The sequence below is a fragment of the Pseudoliparis swirei genome, chromosome 18 (genome assembly GCF_029220125.1).
Source record: "Pseudoliparis swirei isolate HS2019 ecotype Mariana Trench chromosome 18, NWPU_hadal_v1, whole genome shotgun sequence".
In the NCBI taxonomy this organism is placed as follows: Eukaryota; Metazoa; Chordata; class Actinopteri; order Perciformes; family Liparidae; genus Pseudoliparis; species Pseudoliparis swirei.
In genome coordinates, this window is record NC_079405.1 from 10,763,136 (window position 1) to 10,779,377 (window position 16,242).

At 41.2% G+C, this 16,242-nt stretch overlaps 1 protein-coding gene across 2 annotated transcripts in view; it reads right to left on the reverse strand.

The window, feature by feature from the left end:
• Positions 1-14,463, reverse strand: part of col2a1b (collagen, type II, alpha 1b) — a 45,437-nt gene extending 30,974 nt beyond the window's left edge. The window contains exons 1-11 of one of the 2 annotated variants that reach the window (XM_056438134.1): positions 14,112-14,463; positions 10,524-10,733; positions 9,159-9,175; positions 8,662-8,694; positions 7,576-7,608; positions 7,272-7,325; positions 5,955-6,056; positions 5,217-5,294; positions 3,287-3,331; positions 2,093-2,146; positions 658-711 (exon numbers count right to left, since the gene is read on the reverse strand). In XM_056438134.1, the coding sequence (XP_056294109.1) occupies positions 658-711; positions 2,093-2,146; positions 3,287-3,331; positions 5,217-5,294; positions 5,955-6,056; positions 7,272-7,325; positions 7,576-7,608; positions 8,662-8,694; positions 9,159-9,175; positions 10,524-10,733; positions 14,112-14,202 (771 nt within the window). In that variant the 5' untranslated portion in view covers positions 14,203-14,463. The remainder of the gene's footprint in view (positions 1-657; positions 712-2,092; positions 2,147-3,286; positions 3,332-5,216; positions 5,295-5,954; positions 6,057-7,271; positions 7,326-7,575; positions 7,609-8,661; positions 8,695-9,158; positions 9,176-10,523; positions 10,734-14,111) is intronic. The other variant, XM_056438135.1, reaches the window with a different exon arrangement.
• Positions 14,464-16,242: the final 1,779 nt, after the last annotated feature.

A 16,242-nucleotide genomic window follows, 5' to 3' on the forward strand; every position in this document is an offset into this window, starting at 1 on the left:
ATCAACATAATAATTCAATGAATATGATAAAGGCCTAAATGTATGACATTGGAGGTTATGTCTCATAGTACAATCATCGTTGCTATATTAGTTTAACCCAGAATTGACCGGTAATAAAGTGATTTAACATATAGAGTACAATGTCAAATACATTTAATCCTGTTTTGTCTATGCTGGTTTCACAGTACATGTCGCAAATAACAGTTAGATATGAAATCGGTAAGAGCAAATGATTTAGTTTAAAAATACAACATTATGGACTAACAGAGGTCGAGAACATAAATTAATAATGGAGACACTGTTATTTTTCTCGATGCCAGTATCCTTAAAAACCAATGAATACTAATGTGTTTTCATATACATATTATGTGTCAACAGTCAGGTATGAGAAATGAACACTAATTCACCTCGAGTATATACACATGACAGTATTTCTGTCGGCAGGAGTCAGAAAAGGCCACAAGAGCATCTACGTCTCCATCTTTTTGGTCTTATTTAGAGGACATTCAGCAGAGACGTTGATATTTTACAGAATATAGCCACAGCAGATGATATGAGGAGTGACTAAATAAACCTCACTATGCATCAGCCTGGTCAGAGTTCCTGTTTGTTGGTAATATGTTCACAGTTTCATAAAGTTGTGACAGACACACTCACATCAACTCCGGGTTTTCCAGCAGGTCCGGAGGGGCCACGGGGACCCAGAGGGCCCTATAAGGTAAGAGAAGACAAGCAGAGGTGAGACACACGTTCCCATTCATAACCAACAGAGGGCAACATCACATAATTCAGACTCATAATTCTTAGCATGTGGGGGGAAAAAACCCACCTGCTCTCTTTTTACAAACAGCCCTGAGTTACACTCATTGACACAAGCTGACAATAATACTATTTATCATGAACAGTTGTTGCAGTTTTGTCTGACATTAATCACAATTATATTATCTGGTTGATTACAATGATTTATGTGAGCCTCTGTTTGTATAAAAGCATATCAAAGTAATGATATTCAGAGACAATAAGGGCAATATAATGATTTTTAATGAGATGAAAATCAGCAGGATTTAGGCAAGATTAGGCCAAAAAGATGGAACGAATACTTCCAAATCCTTGGACAAAATCCTTAATAAATTGTCTATTTCCATCTAAATTACTTCTCTCTCTGTGTTTCTTTGTGCAGAAGAATAACAACACGTTGAAGTGCTATTGTTAATCACACATTGGCCTGCGAGAGCATGAATGAGGTTACGACGCCAACCAGATTCAGCTAATTCAAAACATCTTGTTACAAATGTTCCGCTCTTGTGATTTCAAAAGCCAAAATGATCTCTGGTCTTCACAAACACGCGTGTGACCCATCTGCAACTGTCAAGCTATTTTCTGGAAGGAAGCATGATTTTAATCACAGATAATGATCATAATACAGAGGGTTAATATCTGAACCCCGCAGGAGCAGATTAACACAGCCGTGGGGAGACTCCGTCTGGATCGTCTCATAACGGAGGAAACGGGTCGGACAGGGGGGGGACAGTAGGATTTCTGGAAGCTTCGTTAGGGGGGGATTATGGGTCCGGAAAACTAAAAGAAGGACTTGTAAGAAGAATAGAAAATAAAAACTAAATACAAGGCGATTGGTCTTGAGGGTTATTTGAGGGGTAAGGCATTATCTGAAAGAGCAGGAGAGGTGCAGCACACCCTGGTTCTGTCAGTGGGAAGATGGGGGAAAGAAAAGGAGAATCATGGGAAATCTGCACATCTGCTGAGGGCCGGAGAGCTCGTCAAGGCGTCACACACGAGCATTGCGAGCGTTGACTGAAGTGGGTTGTAAATGTTGAAATTGAAGGAGCTGGCTGGTCAAATAGAGGAGGATATAGGAGTAAGTGGTGAGCAGTGAAAGGTTACAACGTGTTTGGAGACTTTATGGAAATGTAACGTCGTTGCAGTGACTGAAGTTTCCACATGAACAAGAAAATAAAAGACGAAGGTAAAAAAAAAAGGAGAGGAGGTTTGTAGGCTTTATAGAACAAGTATTTATAATAAACCGTGTCGTGAGGACTGGGAGGACTGGGCGGGTACTCTGTAGGATACTTACGGACTGTCCGGGCTCTCCAGCCTCTCCAGGGTTGCCTTGGAAACCTTGTGGGCCCTGGGATGCAGAAAGAAGAGGCGGCTGTTTGATGAGGGCGAAACTTTGACATGCACTAGATCTATTTATCAGTTAGCAGAGAGACAGAACATTGTTCACCAACTATTTTGACAATTTAAATACCATTTAAAGAAGCTTTTAAATAAAAATGTCAAAGAAGTCATTCCAGCTTTTTAAACAAGATTTTCTGCTGGTTTAATTCATCGTCTGTTATAGTCAATTGAATTCGTTTTGACTTTTGTACTGTTTATGGGGCAACTTTGGAATAACCCACGTTTTTGAAGACCAATTGATCAATTGATAATCAATAAAAAAGCCTGAATAAAATCTGATAATGTTTTAAAGTTAGTTGCTTGTTAATACATGTTACTTGAAATGACAACAGGTATATAAAGTATATAATACACATTGGTTCCTGTATGTTGTAAATATGGTTAATTTATCGCATATCTTCATTTACAGCCTAAAATGAAAAGTTTTGTAAAACTAAAAAAGCAAATGCATTCAACAATATCGAGTTATTATGAGTAAAAACGACATCAACAATTATCAAACTGCATTATCTCTAAATTATACTACATCTGTACAAATGTCACAGTATTTCTTTTGAGAAAGTCTAAAAGCAGCAGCAAAGGTGCCCAAAGAGAAACTCTTTCTCTCCAGATGTGGGTTCAGGGGGATTAAACAATCAAGTTGTGGCACGTCAGATGGCATTGCCTACAACTTCATAGCTTTACTCAGGAGGGCTGGGAGGGCTACAGATAGATTTCGGTGCAGGCAAGAGCAGAAAAAGGCGAGGTGTAAGCGCAGTAGGCTCTGTGAAATGAAAATTGTCAGGTGTAGAGGAAAAAGCCCCCTAGTCTGCTGCTGTGAGACTTAAGTATTCTCGCTGGGTGTAAACATGTTTCTCTAACAGCCTGTGGTATGCTCACCTTGTCGGAGTGTGCAAAGGGACCGGTCATTTTGGGGTCATTATTGTTGTTGAAGACACTCAGGGGAAGTAGACAATGTGGTGTTTGTACGCGGCAGAAAGCACATGACTATTATGAGATTCCGCCTGGCCTGTCTGTGGTTGAACACAGGATCTAGTCTGCAGCTGCCTGCGGCTCGTGTTGTCTGGGGCGTACAGGAGGTACTTACAGGTGATCCGCTGGGGCCAGGTGGTCCTCTGGGACCCATCGGGCCCTGAGGGAGAGAAAAGAGACAAAGGACACAACGTCAGGCTCACGACATTCAATCAAATCCTTAAGAAATACAAAGTGTTTAACTACACAAAGTGTACAATTAGTATTTATTTTCAATTGTATTTTTGAGAACTTGAATTCTGTTTGAAGCTAGAAAGACAATATCACCTGCTTTGCCTGGAAGCTACACAAAAATGTAACGGCTCTACTTGTCAAATCCATAAATCGTTGAAATTCCTCAGCTGCATTTGGACTTTCTCTCACTCTCCATCTCTTTCTTTTTTCTGTCAACGCCCCCTTCTTCTTCTCTCAGTTCTTTTTCCCACCCGTTGCGTGTTTCTATAGTTCAAAGGTCACCAGTGGTAGTGCTCTACAGGAGAGTTTGTACTCTATATGACTCCTTACACTTTGTCATTGAATGTAAAACAAAATCAAACGGAACTGTTGCATTAATGTATCATGTGTAAATGTTATATTTCAAGCATTAAAAAGGAGATGAGATCTCTTTAACTAACTTCTCTCTGATAACTTCTTTTCCTAATCTCACACACGCCAAAGCAATTTATACTTCAACTTCATGCATCGCTGCCCAACAAGACCAAATCACATTCTGTGGAGGCGATGAGCCAGAAAGCCATAGCTTTTTCTCCACGTCTGCCTTAACAAAATCACCTTTTAAAGAAACGATCAGACTATAGGAGTTGGTTTCAATATAGACTCACAGAATTATAAGTTTCTCACTGAAAAAACAGCTCAATTTAGATTGTTTGTGACAACTTTTCCTTTTGGATAAAGACATATTCCTTTCAGTAGGCTTGCTTTTATGAACCCACAATTTAGCATCGTGGTTTTACTGAACAAATCAAGGATGGCAGCCAAAGCAAACGTCACAGTGGTCCCCAGAAACTAATGAACGTCGCCTTATAGTTGGTGTGGGAAGCCTTCAACCAGCGAGTAAAAACGTATAAATGGTTCTCTATATCTATTGAGTTGGTGCGTTGTTGGAGTGTATGGTATGGAGGTGATATGAGGAGGTGTATAAGGGGTCATAAGCCTGACTTATAAGCCAAAGTAAATGTGAGCTGGCTTCAAAAGGACAGAGCTCTCAGACAGACATGTGGAAGGACAGTCCGGAGGAGTGAAGGCACAAAAACGGCTGCTAGCTGTTGGGATCGGATCAATCCGCCCTCTCTCTTGGCTTCTCAACGCTCTGCTGAGCTGACGCTCTGCCCAGTGTCTCTGCTTTCGAGAGCCCAGCTGCTCTGTGGCTCTCCAAAGCCAAATAGCTCCCAGCGCGATGCACGCTGCCATGCGATAAAGCAGCGTTTCTCTTTTCATGGGCTTGACATATAAAGATGACCAATGGCTGTTTCCTCAATGCAAAAAAATGACTCGTCTGTACTCCATGTGAAGTGTTTGTTTTCCTCCAGGAGCCAGAACTCTGTGGTGTCTTGTCTCCAACACTGTGGAACGTAGACCATGAACAAAGGAGGGGGGAAAACATGGCCGATGCTACGAATCGCTGTGGTTTATCTCGAAACGGCCTCCTCTCATTCGTCATGACTTTAAATCCTCCATGGTTAGAGAAGACGATGACGATGACAATGATGATGATGTCCATTTAGTAGTTTTCATATTTAGTCACCGTGTGAAGATTCTCTGGTTCATCGAAGGAAGTTCTTTGGGTTCCTCCAGAAAGGTAAAAGCGTGGGAGTTTCCATCAAAGATCTCCAGCACAGATCTTCACCTGGGATTTTTAGGCGGAAAGTCTCCTTGCTCCTCGCGCCTCCAAGATCGTAGCATCCAGGCAGTTAAATAAGCAGCCAACTCTAGACAACTCGACAATAACATGGGCGCGGCAGCAGGTCTCATCATCGCCCTCTCACCATTGGTCCTTGCATCACACCCATCTGTGCGCCGCCAGATTTCTCGTCAAAACCACCGGCCATCTGAGCGGCGAAGTTCTGGAAAAGGCGAAATAAAAGACAGGTTGTTCATGTGCCTTTTAGAGATATATATATTTATGACATCTCAGTGGAATCAAGCCTTTGAGGTCACACTGACTGCAGGACGAAGCAGCTCGCTGGAATATATGGAAGGCCAAGACCAAATGAAGGAGCATGCCGTGTCATTTTGGCACGAGGGCTTCTAATATAATGTGAGCGGCAGAGCTTATTATGTGAATCCTGATGCAGACAGAGGAGAGACAGAGGGCATGTGGACAGGAGTCATCTCTCTCTCCTTTACAAAGAGTCTCCTTGTTTCCCTCCCCCCAAAAAGCTCCTTTCCCTCCCCTCCCCTCCCCAAGTCGACCATACTGCCTCCTGCCCTTCTACCTCCCCTCGCCTTAATCTACCTCCTCCCTATTTTTTCTCCTACAAAGAATGAGAGGCATTCGATTGAGTCTCTCTCTGCATCTACTCGCTGTTGTCCTTCTGCCTCCTCCCAACGCCAGACATTTCCCACATCTTTTGTGCTCTTGGATTCTTTCCTTGCTGCACTTTCCCATCCTCTCTGCTTATTCCACCCAGTTCAAATGAGGCCGTTCTTGGCCTTACATCACCTGTCAGCTCCCATGTCTGCAGTGAATGCTCACCCACCCCTTTTTGTCATGGGATACTCACTCCACCAAGGCCAGGGGGTCCATTAGGTCCTGGAGGTCCAGGGGGGCCGGGGTTTCCAGGGGTGCCAGGCTCACCATCTCTGCCACGAGGACCAAGGCTTCCCTGAAATCGATAGATAATATTTAAATAAATCAATGACTCATTGCCAGATGATTAATCTGATATCTGGTGTTTTTACTTTAAAAGATGAAAGATCAAAACAGCTTTTGATTAATTAATTTACTGATTCATCTACGAATAATTTATGCCGTAATAAAAAAAGCAGCTTCTATTTTAGATTTGTGCAATGTGATTTTTGACAACTAAGAACACACATTTGATATGAAATCCAAATGAAAGTCATATCATTGAGTAATAATTCATCCAGTTCAAATACCACTAACTTTCTAAGCATTCATGACTCCAGGAAAGTGTTAAATAATAAGTAACCTTTGATTCATTTCAGGCCTTTGAGACAATATTTGAACTGACTAGTGCTTAGGATAAATCATGACACAGTTGCTGGCAGACGACACACTACTCGACTACGCTGGTCAGAAACCGCTGACAGAAGCTAAATGCTCAGTTGAACCTTCTCCAAACGACACCGATGCTCTCCAGGAGTAAAGTCGACGGCACCTGACCGGCTTCTCGCCGACAGAGAGTTCTGCTTTTTGAACTCAACCAAACCAGATATTTAAAGGTGAAACAAAGCGCTTTAATACTCACACCAGCAAGATACAAAGCTTACATGTCGAGCATGCTGATGATTTATCAGACCAAATCAGACTACCTGGCATTCCTCTGAGCATGTTTTGACAAATACAAGCGAATCCTGAGCAAAGAATGTGGACCTAAAAGGCTGCTTAACCTCTGCTAACCAAAAGTCAACTCGCATTGTCCTTAAATCTGCATTAAAAAGATGAGTACAAGAGATAAACTCCTCTCCCGCAGTTGTTATTACATCCAACTGTGGGGCGACGTTAAGTTCCCCCACTGAGTGACTTGAGACCCCCAGAGAGAAGCAGAGATTTACATGACGAGTCTCCGACAGTCCCACATTTGTTAAACAACCCAGATGTGAGTAGACCACACGGCCGAATGGAAACGACACATGACTAGTTCGACTGAGCGGCTCAGTGAAAGGCTCCCATTCTGCAGAGCTGCAGGCAGCAGCATCAGATACCCCATGCGCCCTCCTCACCCCCTACAGACCTTCAGCTGCCAGATTCAATGGGACCTACTGTACATCTGAAAAGAGCCGCTTGTGAGTCTACTTTTTGGTGCGAAAACGACATGACGGGGGAGTGATTTTTTTCCCTCCTTTTTCAAACTGACCGTCTCTCCCTTGTCTCCTCTCGGTCCATGGGGTCCTTGCTCTCCTAGTGGGCCCTGGTGAACGGGAGGGAGACGGTAACTTCAGGTGTTATCTCATGTACATCCGAGCTGCAGAAAACCGCTGTGAACCCTGCTGCTGTTATGTCAGAGCAGATTCCCTGTCATTGCAACAGGCAAATAAATGCAAATAAATGCAATACCAATATGGGTACTTTCAATGCAGTCTGTTTCTATCTTAAATTATCTCTACACATTGTAAAAGCTTTCAAAGAAAAGGTGTATCGATGCAGAACTTGTGGGATACCATTGGGCCACCTGGTCCTCTTGGTCCTACAACCTGGTCAAGCAAAGGGTAGAAAAAAAGAGAAAAGAAAACATGTCAGAAAATCATTGAGGTCATTTAATTTTAGCACGGACTAAAGGCTAAATAAGGCCGACCTCTAACGCTTACATTTACCAGATGTATTTGCACACGTGACATTTAGATCACTTTATATTTCTTCCATCAGAGCAAGCTGGTTGATTGATAATCTCTTCGGCAAAGCATTCTAAGAAACATACAATAGACGATGCCTTCTTATTTCCGGCAATGCATTTGTATTCCCTCTGGAGGGATAAAGCCTTTTCATGTGCAGCGCTGCAGCCGCAGGGAGTTTACTTTTTTCTCTCCGCCGGCCTTTGGGGATCTTTATGGAGGATCGTATGGAGGCCTTATTGTGCTTGGCTGTCTTCCTGACGACTGGGCAACAGACCTGCCTCCTCTCTCTTTGACTCAACCTAGTTTCTTTCTTAGGATGGTGGTATTAATACAACATTATATTTGTATTCCTCTCATTACGATCAACTATTTTTCGACAAATCCGCTGCCAGAGATATTGTGCTAGCAACAGTGATAGAATGAAACTAAGTCAAAAGTAAGTTACTTTAATACAAATTTGAGGTACTTTGGTATTTCTATCATATAATAGTTGATTATTCTTCTCCACTACCTCTTAGCTCAAACTGTTGTACTTTCTATTCCCTTCATCTGACAGCTTTCAGAACTAATTACTTTGCACATTCAAATAAAGCATATCATTTTTTGTCAAATATGATGCACTGGTGTGGATTAAACTGCCCAACAGAACTTGAAATAGTTCAAATTAACAGTAAGATTTGACACATACATCAATGCATTATTACTATCGCATTATATTGCTACTTTTTACTGAAGTAAAGGATCTGAATATTTCCTCCAGCAGTGATTACCAATAAGGGGTTGTTTCATGTAATGATGAAATAAATCTCTATCTCAGACATGAAACTCCAAACAATTCAACAATTCACAAAAGAACATTCTCAGGTGAGAATTGTGAGTTGTATTATTTAGTGTTGTGTGGTGTCAACTTACATCGGTAATGTCTCCGGGTTCACCTTTCGGACCCTGATGTGGAAAAGATGAAGCATAAAAACAGCAATTAGGATTAGAATCCCCAAAATGTTTCTTCCACATATTTTATAACCCTGCTTGCGAGAAACTATTTAAAAATCACATCTGAACTGTTAAGGGAACTGGTAAATGGCAGCATTTTGATAATAAGTATCCCCTACAGTATCCTTAGATACATAACTATGGCACACAGTGTTGAGGAGGAAATAACTATGATCCATCTGGCAAAGCTCTTTCACATCAAAGTCTCATGTAAATCCATAAACTACAGGGAAGTCCTGCAGCACTGATGGGAGTCTGGGAGAGATGCACATCTAATTGCAGGTGCTGGTGAGCTTCCTTTTGCACACACACACACACACACACACACACACGCACACGCACACGCACACACACACACACACACACACACACAGCATTGTGATCACACAGCATCTTAATATCCTTCAGGGTCTCACCTTGCCTCCAGGTGCTCCTGTTATGTGATCAAGTGGGTCAGAGGGGAAAAAGCAGATGACAGTTAGCTAATGGATGACATAAAAACCATCCATGAAGGTCACACAAAACCCAGGAAGTCTACAAGCGCTGATAGACAATTGTACTATCTTAATTTAAATTAAACTACATAACGACCACCACCAAATCATATGTGTGGCACCCGAAGAGCCCATCAGGATTGAAAGTGTTGAATCACCATCTTTAGAGCTCGAAGCAGAAGCAAAACAGTTGCAGGTAAAAGGGAAAGGCAGGAAGCAAAATAATTGTAATAGCCAATTTCAGATAATTCAATCTGATGGAGGCCATCACTGAATTTTGGTTTGACTATTTTAAAGCTTTCTAATAAGCATTGTTAAATAGCAATATAGATAAATCATGAGTTACCTATTTCTTAGGTTAGGGCTGGGTATCATTGAAAATAGTTTTCTTCATTTATCAAAAGAATCAAACTTCTGAAAATTGAGTTCAAGTCGCCGTATAGGATATTTACCTCCATAAACTATAATCAAGAACTATCAAGTCACAAAATAAGTAAACAGATGTTCAATGCCACTTGACAGTGTTTTGATCGTCAGTGGAATCAATACATTTTGATCAATACAAAAAATGTATTACTGTTCAATAGCCAGCCCTATTCTAAGGTAGTTGTTAACTTAAATTCGGCTGTACATGTTACACACTTCTTACTAATCACTTAATGTTGCCTTTAATGAAAGATAGATTGATAGAAATAACACGCATGCATTGCAGACAGTGACACTTCTGATTTCACGTATGCTCCCCAACTGTATTGTGTTTGTATTTCCAAAGCTGACCTCTCAGGAGAAAATGGCCATTTTAAATGTGGTGAATAGCTCCATCCAAAAGTCTCAGAAGAGTGTCACCGTTTTTTCTTGCCATTGGATTTGCAGAAATTCTCAGAGAGGATATAGAGAAGAAATGTGAGGCCGCGTCTGCTCGACTGAGGTATTTCCTTAATGACTTCCACATGTTTTCATAATACTCATAGAGAGAATATTCAAACAAGATGGAGCCAAGGTGAATGGAAAAATGACGTTGAGGTAGCATTTCACTGAAATCTGGTCAGAAGTGTCACTGTTGTCTTTTATTTCTCATCATTTGTTTGCTTTGGGGATAGAAAACTGTATTAAAATCAAAGGTTTAAATATAGTATCGGTCCTTTTCAATCCATTACGGGTTAAAGAGTTAATGGAAAACCTTTGATTAATACCAATTACCCCATGTTTCCTTTTCTCCCCAGAATAAACAACATGATCTTGTCGAGTAATTTATTTATGAGAGGTGTGAGATAAATAAATTCCGACCAATGGGTGGAGCCTGGTCAGCTGCGCAGATGGGGCAACACTCTCCAAATGGGATTTCAGGTTTGGGGCAGTCGTTTAGATCCTCGCAGACAATTTCATCACACAGGACGGTTCCAGTGTCACACACACAGATGCGACAAGGCTCTGGTTTCCACACGTCCTTGTCGCTATAGCGCTGTCCATCTTGTAAACAGCTAATGACATCCTCCTCTGTGTGTGAGGTCATACAGAGGGACACACAGAGGCCAGGGCAGGTCGATGGTGGGAGGAAAAAGGATATTATGCATCAGGTATGAAATGCAATCACTGCAATGTGTTTCTCATAAACAACAACTAGCGTATTTACTGTTACTCATAACATGTTGTAAAGATATGAAGCAGAGTAAATGATGTTTTGTTTAGGTGGTAAACACATGCAGTGCATCAACAGGTACCTCAAAGTGTGAATCTAAGGAAATAAATAAAGAATCCAAAGACATATTCTTCTTGAAAATGATTACATTTGACATTTCATTGAGCTTGATCTGTGATCATCTACTTTGATCATGTATGACACAACTTATAATAACTAACTTTTAAAAATGAACATCATTTTTACACTTAAACAAATATTCTGGGGTGTCACAGTCTGCATTAGTTCTTCAACTAAGAATTATTTCTGCCGATTGTATTGGTATTGATTAATCAACTAATCATTTTGTCTATAACAAGTCAAAGTATATAGTGAAAAATGCCTTTTAAATATCTCATAGCTCAAGATATAGTAAACTTGTTTAGCAGTCCAAGTCCCAACAATATTCAGTTTATAAACGTCATATCGTCACATTTCATTTATACCCAAAAGCTTTTGCTTATAAATGACTTAAACAATTTAACATTTTTCAAAATAATTTCTGAATTCTTATTCGTCGAATGACTAATAGATTAATTGTCTAATCGTTGCATCTCTTGTTAACCCCTTGATACATGTTCCCCTCTCTTCCTGGTCTGTCAATAAACTACACACTACGACTATTAAATAAAAATCATCCCAAAAGCCATCTAAAAGAAGCAACAATCTCTTGTTCCATCCTTTCATTCATCAATAACCAACACGGAGACAACTTATTGAATTCACAAACAAGTAACCTCTCAAATAGTCACTGGGGGGCAGTGTAACATCACCGAATCACAGCTGAGTAAGACCTGCAGGACACCTACAGCAACTTCCCAGGAGCTGAATACCATGTGCCTGAATTCCTCCACAAGTTAAATATAGGGCGAGTTTACATCGCGGGAGACACCCCAAACAGACTTTTCATTCAGTAAATGAAAGATGTTTAGATTGTTCAGACCACATCTTGGCAAAGAGAACACCGCTGGATGTGATGGAGGCATGTTTCAATACAGCTACTGTACTTGCTCTAAATGACACCACTCAAGAAAATGTTAGAATGGATTCAGTAATTTGCCATATCCCAGTTTATTTTCCAGTCTGACAGCTTCCTAAAAAGTCAACAGAAGGACAAACAGTTGCTCAAAGAAATGCTCTGATTGTAGCCTCTGAACTTGCACTGAGGGGTGAAAGACCCACCAACCGAAAAGCCTCAAGGTTCGGACTGCCGAGAGTGTGAGAGGAGAAGGAGCAAGGACAGTAGCGATATTTACCTTTGAGCAAGGCTTAAGTCTACGTAACCTGATGGACCACAGCAGCAATGAATGAGGTCTTTCTGAAAAGGGACAGAGTGGGCAATTCACAAACTATCGCCTTGTATAAACATGGGGCACACTTTAAACCCCCTCTGGAAGCCAACGCTGTGTCTGATGCCAATTCAAACACACCACAGAAGAAGAAGAAAAATGTCATCCTGCATGCACATACCTTGCAGGTTTGACATGAACAGGCCTGGATGCACTTTTTAAAAGACTGCACCTGTCCTTTCATTGGCTCACAAATATGAAAGATTCTCCTGATATTCTGGGACAAGGGCTCCTCTGTATACTGCAGAGTTGGGAGAAAGCTGGCTTTTTGTCACTGAGGATCATTTGTAAGTCTCCTCTCCCATGTGTTGGCAGCCATACTGTTTTCCAGGGAAGTAAAATGAACAATGAAAATAGTAAAGTGAACCCAGGTGTACTTCGAGGACAGTAGAGTCCACTCTGTTTTCACTGTAGTCAGTAACTTTCAGGCCCTCAGCCTCTTCTCCTCTCACCTGATTAGCTTCATGGGCTCCTCGCCTCCTTAAGGGACTCCGTCATAGCCACACAACTGATGGTTAAAGAACCCCGGTCCCCTCTGAGTGACTTGGGGCCATTGAGCCGGCTGCGCTGATGTCACAATCAGACCTCTTTACCACTTCAGTTACATGTATGTCTCCAGTTGATGCAGAGGAAAGAAGGACATTATTTTTAGGGGACTATACCGCTGAAAGGGTAAGCTGAGACTTGCAATTGCTTTGAGTATTTCCCCCATTTTCTTCTTGGAAAATACACCGTTGCATTGCTTTATAGAAGTCCTTTGTATTTTTCCAATCACCTATCTCCCTGGGCTGACTGTCACAGTTTATGGGTAATCTTTTATGCAGATGGAATTCCTGATATCACATGGAACATTATTTCTGGCTCCAATCTGCTGGCGTACCTTTGCGCTAAAATGCCCGTTGAGGATGGTGAATTCAATACTGATGAGGAATTATCACATTTCAGTTGTATTCAAATAACTGCAGAGATGGTAGAAAGTCTGCAGGCATGAAGACTGATATAAGGGCAAATGGATTCTGAATAGAGAAAATATTTAAGTAATTGCTTATAAAAACCCTTTTTAGTGAAATTTGGGTTATTAGTCCACCTTTCCGCCCCAACAAGCCAGGATTCGCCTGGATGCCCTCTGACAGCAATGGAATGTGAACACTTTTCTCACCAAAGGCCCTTGAGCCTGACCACCTTTCACTTTTTGCCCACTCCCTCCCCCTCTCACCCTCTAAATTTAGTGAATCTGCAGCTAAAACGAGAGCCCGTCAAGGCCTCTAAAGCACCCACAGGTGTCTGGCAGCTTAACCTGAGAAAGGAGGGGGAGGCAGGGTAAATCATTTGGCTCCACTTTAGGGGATTAAAATCGAAATCTTTAGGATTTTCACTTTTCAGAGTCTAAACTTCAACAATAATGAATAAATACTGTAACAACGAATTCACATTCATTCAAAAGAATTCCAAAGAAAGAAGAACACTAACGTCTCCTGCCAAGTGCGCGTTATTTTGCGTAAACGTGCCACATCTCTCCATCCATTACATCTCTTTTACGCACGTCCACAACTCAGCTTTTTTTGAGTTGTATCGCACCTGCAGCTACAATAAAATCAGCACACTTATAAGACAGAAAGTCCACAAATATCATCAGTCAACATACTTTGCCTGCAACAGAGTATCCAAACAATCATAAACTTTTGTGCGTAAAAGGAGCGAGGGAAAAACCAAATCACGCAACAAGCAGCAACACAAGCACTACGCCATTAAAAGCGCCGGTGCTGCACTTAAAGATAAACCTGTTGTAAAAGAAAATGCACTTTATGACAACTTCAGCTGTTTGAGAGAAATAAAACGAGCACTTACGGTCGTCCTCTTGACATCTTACAACGGCTAATAGACACACTTGGGTTGCTACAAGTAGCAGTACAGTCCTCGAATCCATAAAGCTGAACATGTCTAAATATTAGACACGCAGTGCCCACGAGGGAGAAAGGAAAGTGCCAAGATATCGGAGGTCTTCTCGCAGTATTTAGTGTATGTGTCCCCAGTTACAAAACCGAAACATTCGACATTGACAGTTCCCAAAAACCAATGAGGGAATCCAGCGGCAGAACCTGGACCTGCAGCAGAATGTCAGCACCGACCGCTTCGGGCCAGATTCTGTAGTTTTATGTCCCCGTTGCCTTCAATGAATCTTCGTATATTCCCAAATATCAGTCCGGCCCCTTACCCCCTGTCGGGCTGAAACCTGAGCGCCGTTTCCCTCCCATTCTGTCTCACAGGTTGCATTATTCCAGTCTCAGACCCCTCCTTTCTCCACGTGCTGCTACTGAACCAAAAAAAAGTCTGCAACTTTCCCCCGTCACCTTGGTGCCACCCCCCTCTCTCCCCTGCCTTGTTCATCGAAAGCGATGTCAGACTCTCTTCGTTACGCTCATTGGTGGCGCTTCTTAATGCTGGGACCTTTGTTCAATAAATAGACAGTTGCATAGAAAAATATTTTTATTTTTTGTGGGAAAGTGCCAGAAAAATACTAGAGATTGTAATATTTGACAAGGGTACTTTGAGGAGATGGTTGTATACATCGGATGCATGTGCAGATTTAATTAAGTACAACGTTACAATAAAGTCACAATTATAAGCCATTCAATATTAAAGACCAACAATAATGTTAAAATGATTATGTGGGGAATCAACAAGATAAGATAGAGTATACTATATAAATTCAAGTTTAAATAATATAATGTACAAATAATGCATAGTTTGCTGCATGGTAATAATGCCAAATGTGTATAAAAAGCCCAAAGACCCAACATTAATACACGTTGAAGGCATTTTTAGTCCATGTGGTTACAACACACTTAATGTTAAGACAGTTCTGCATTCAGCGTTACAATACAACTTGATAATTTCAATAATTGTGTTGTTAATCAATGCGACTCAACTTGCTCGGCAAACAAATCTGCAAATGTTTTAACAATTGAAAACTGTTTCAGTGAATACATATTTTTTCTAAAGCCCAACATGGGTCGCTTCCAATTCTATGAATGTAAGAATTTGCGGTTACTTCCTTAACAATAGTCAATTCAATATTGTTGGGGTTTGGACTGTACTCAGAGCCGAAGTAAATGTGTGCTCTGAGGAACTGAACTTTTTTGACTGTTTGTTGATGGTTAAATAAATCAAAAAATTGCCGGATGTGATATGTTGTAAAAAAAAAATTTTTAAAGCATGAGTTGCTGTTCTGATGGAAAACTAAAGAAGCACAGGTGGGGCCAGGTGTCTCACCTAGTTTGTCCACTGGGCTGTCTCTCTTTTGGAGGTCATGAACTGTCCTGGCCTCTGTGTTTAAAGCTCAGATTAGACTGAATAGTTGGAATGTGATTTTACAGGGGGTGCAGTGGCGTCCCTGAGAGGACTGTGGGAAAAGAAGAGACGACCGTGGTTGAGGTATGACAGCTGGAGTCATGTTGAGGGGACAGTTGAGGTTTTCCTTTTCAGGACTCTCATCCACTTCACAATATAACTTTTCTTTGTGACCTTCTGGCACTGTCTCCCACACAGTGGATGAGACTACAACAAGGAATAGTCTGTTTATCTGTGTTATATTGGTTTGAACTATTAGAAGTAACGCTGCCTGCGTGTTTTATTGTCTGTATTTCACTTGTTACCAGGGTTACGTTATGGCTCTGATGTGCAATCAGATATGTCTTTCAGAAGTGCAAAAGCTATCCGCAGCTTGCTCACTTGCTCGCACAGCTATTTTTGATCAAATAAATGCTTTCAACAGTTTCACATGCGCTAATATTGACTGTGTCTCACCAGCTGATTATAGGAGGAGAACAATATATTAGATTATTTTACAAAATCTTGGAACTCTGCTCCTCACTTTATGTCAAGTTCATTTACCAATTGCATGATGTAATCCTGTGACCATGAGTCAAACAAACCAAAAACAGGTGCATCTTTTCATTGTTGGATTTGTTTTTTAATC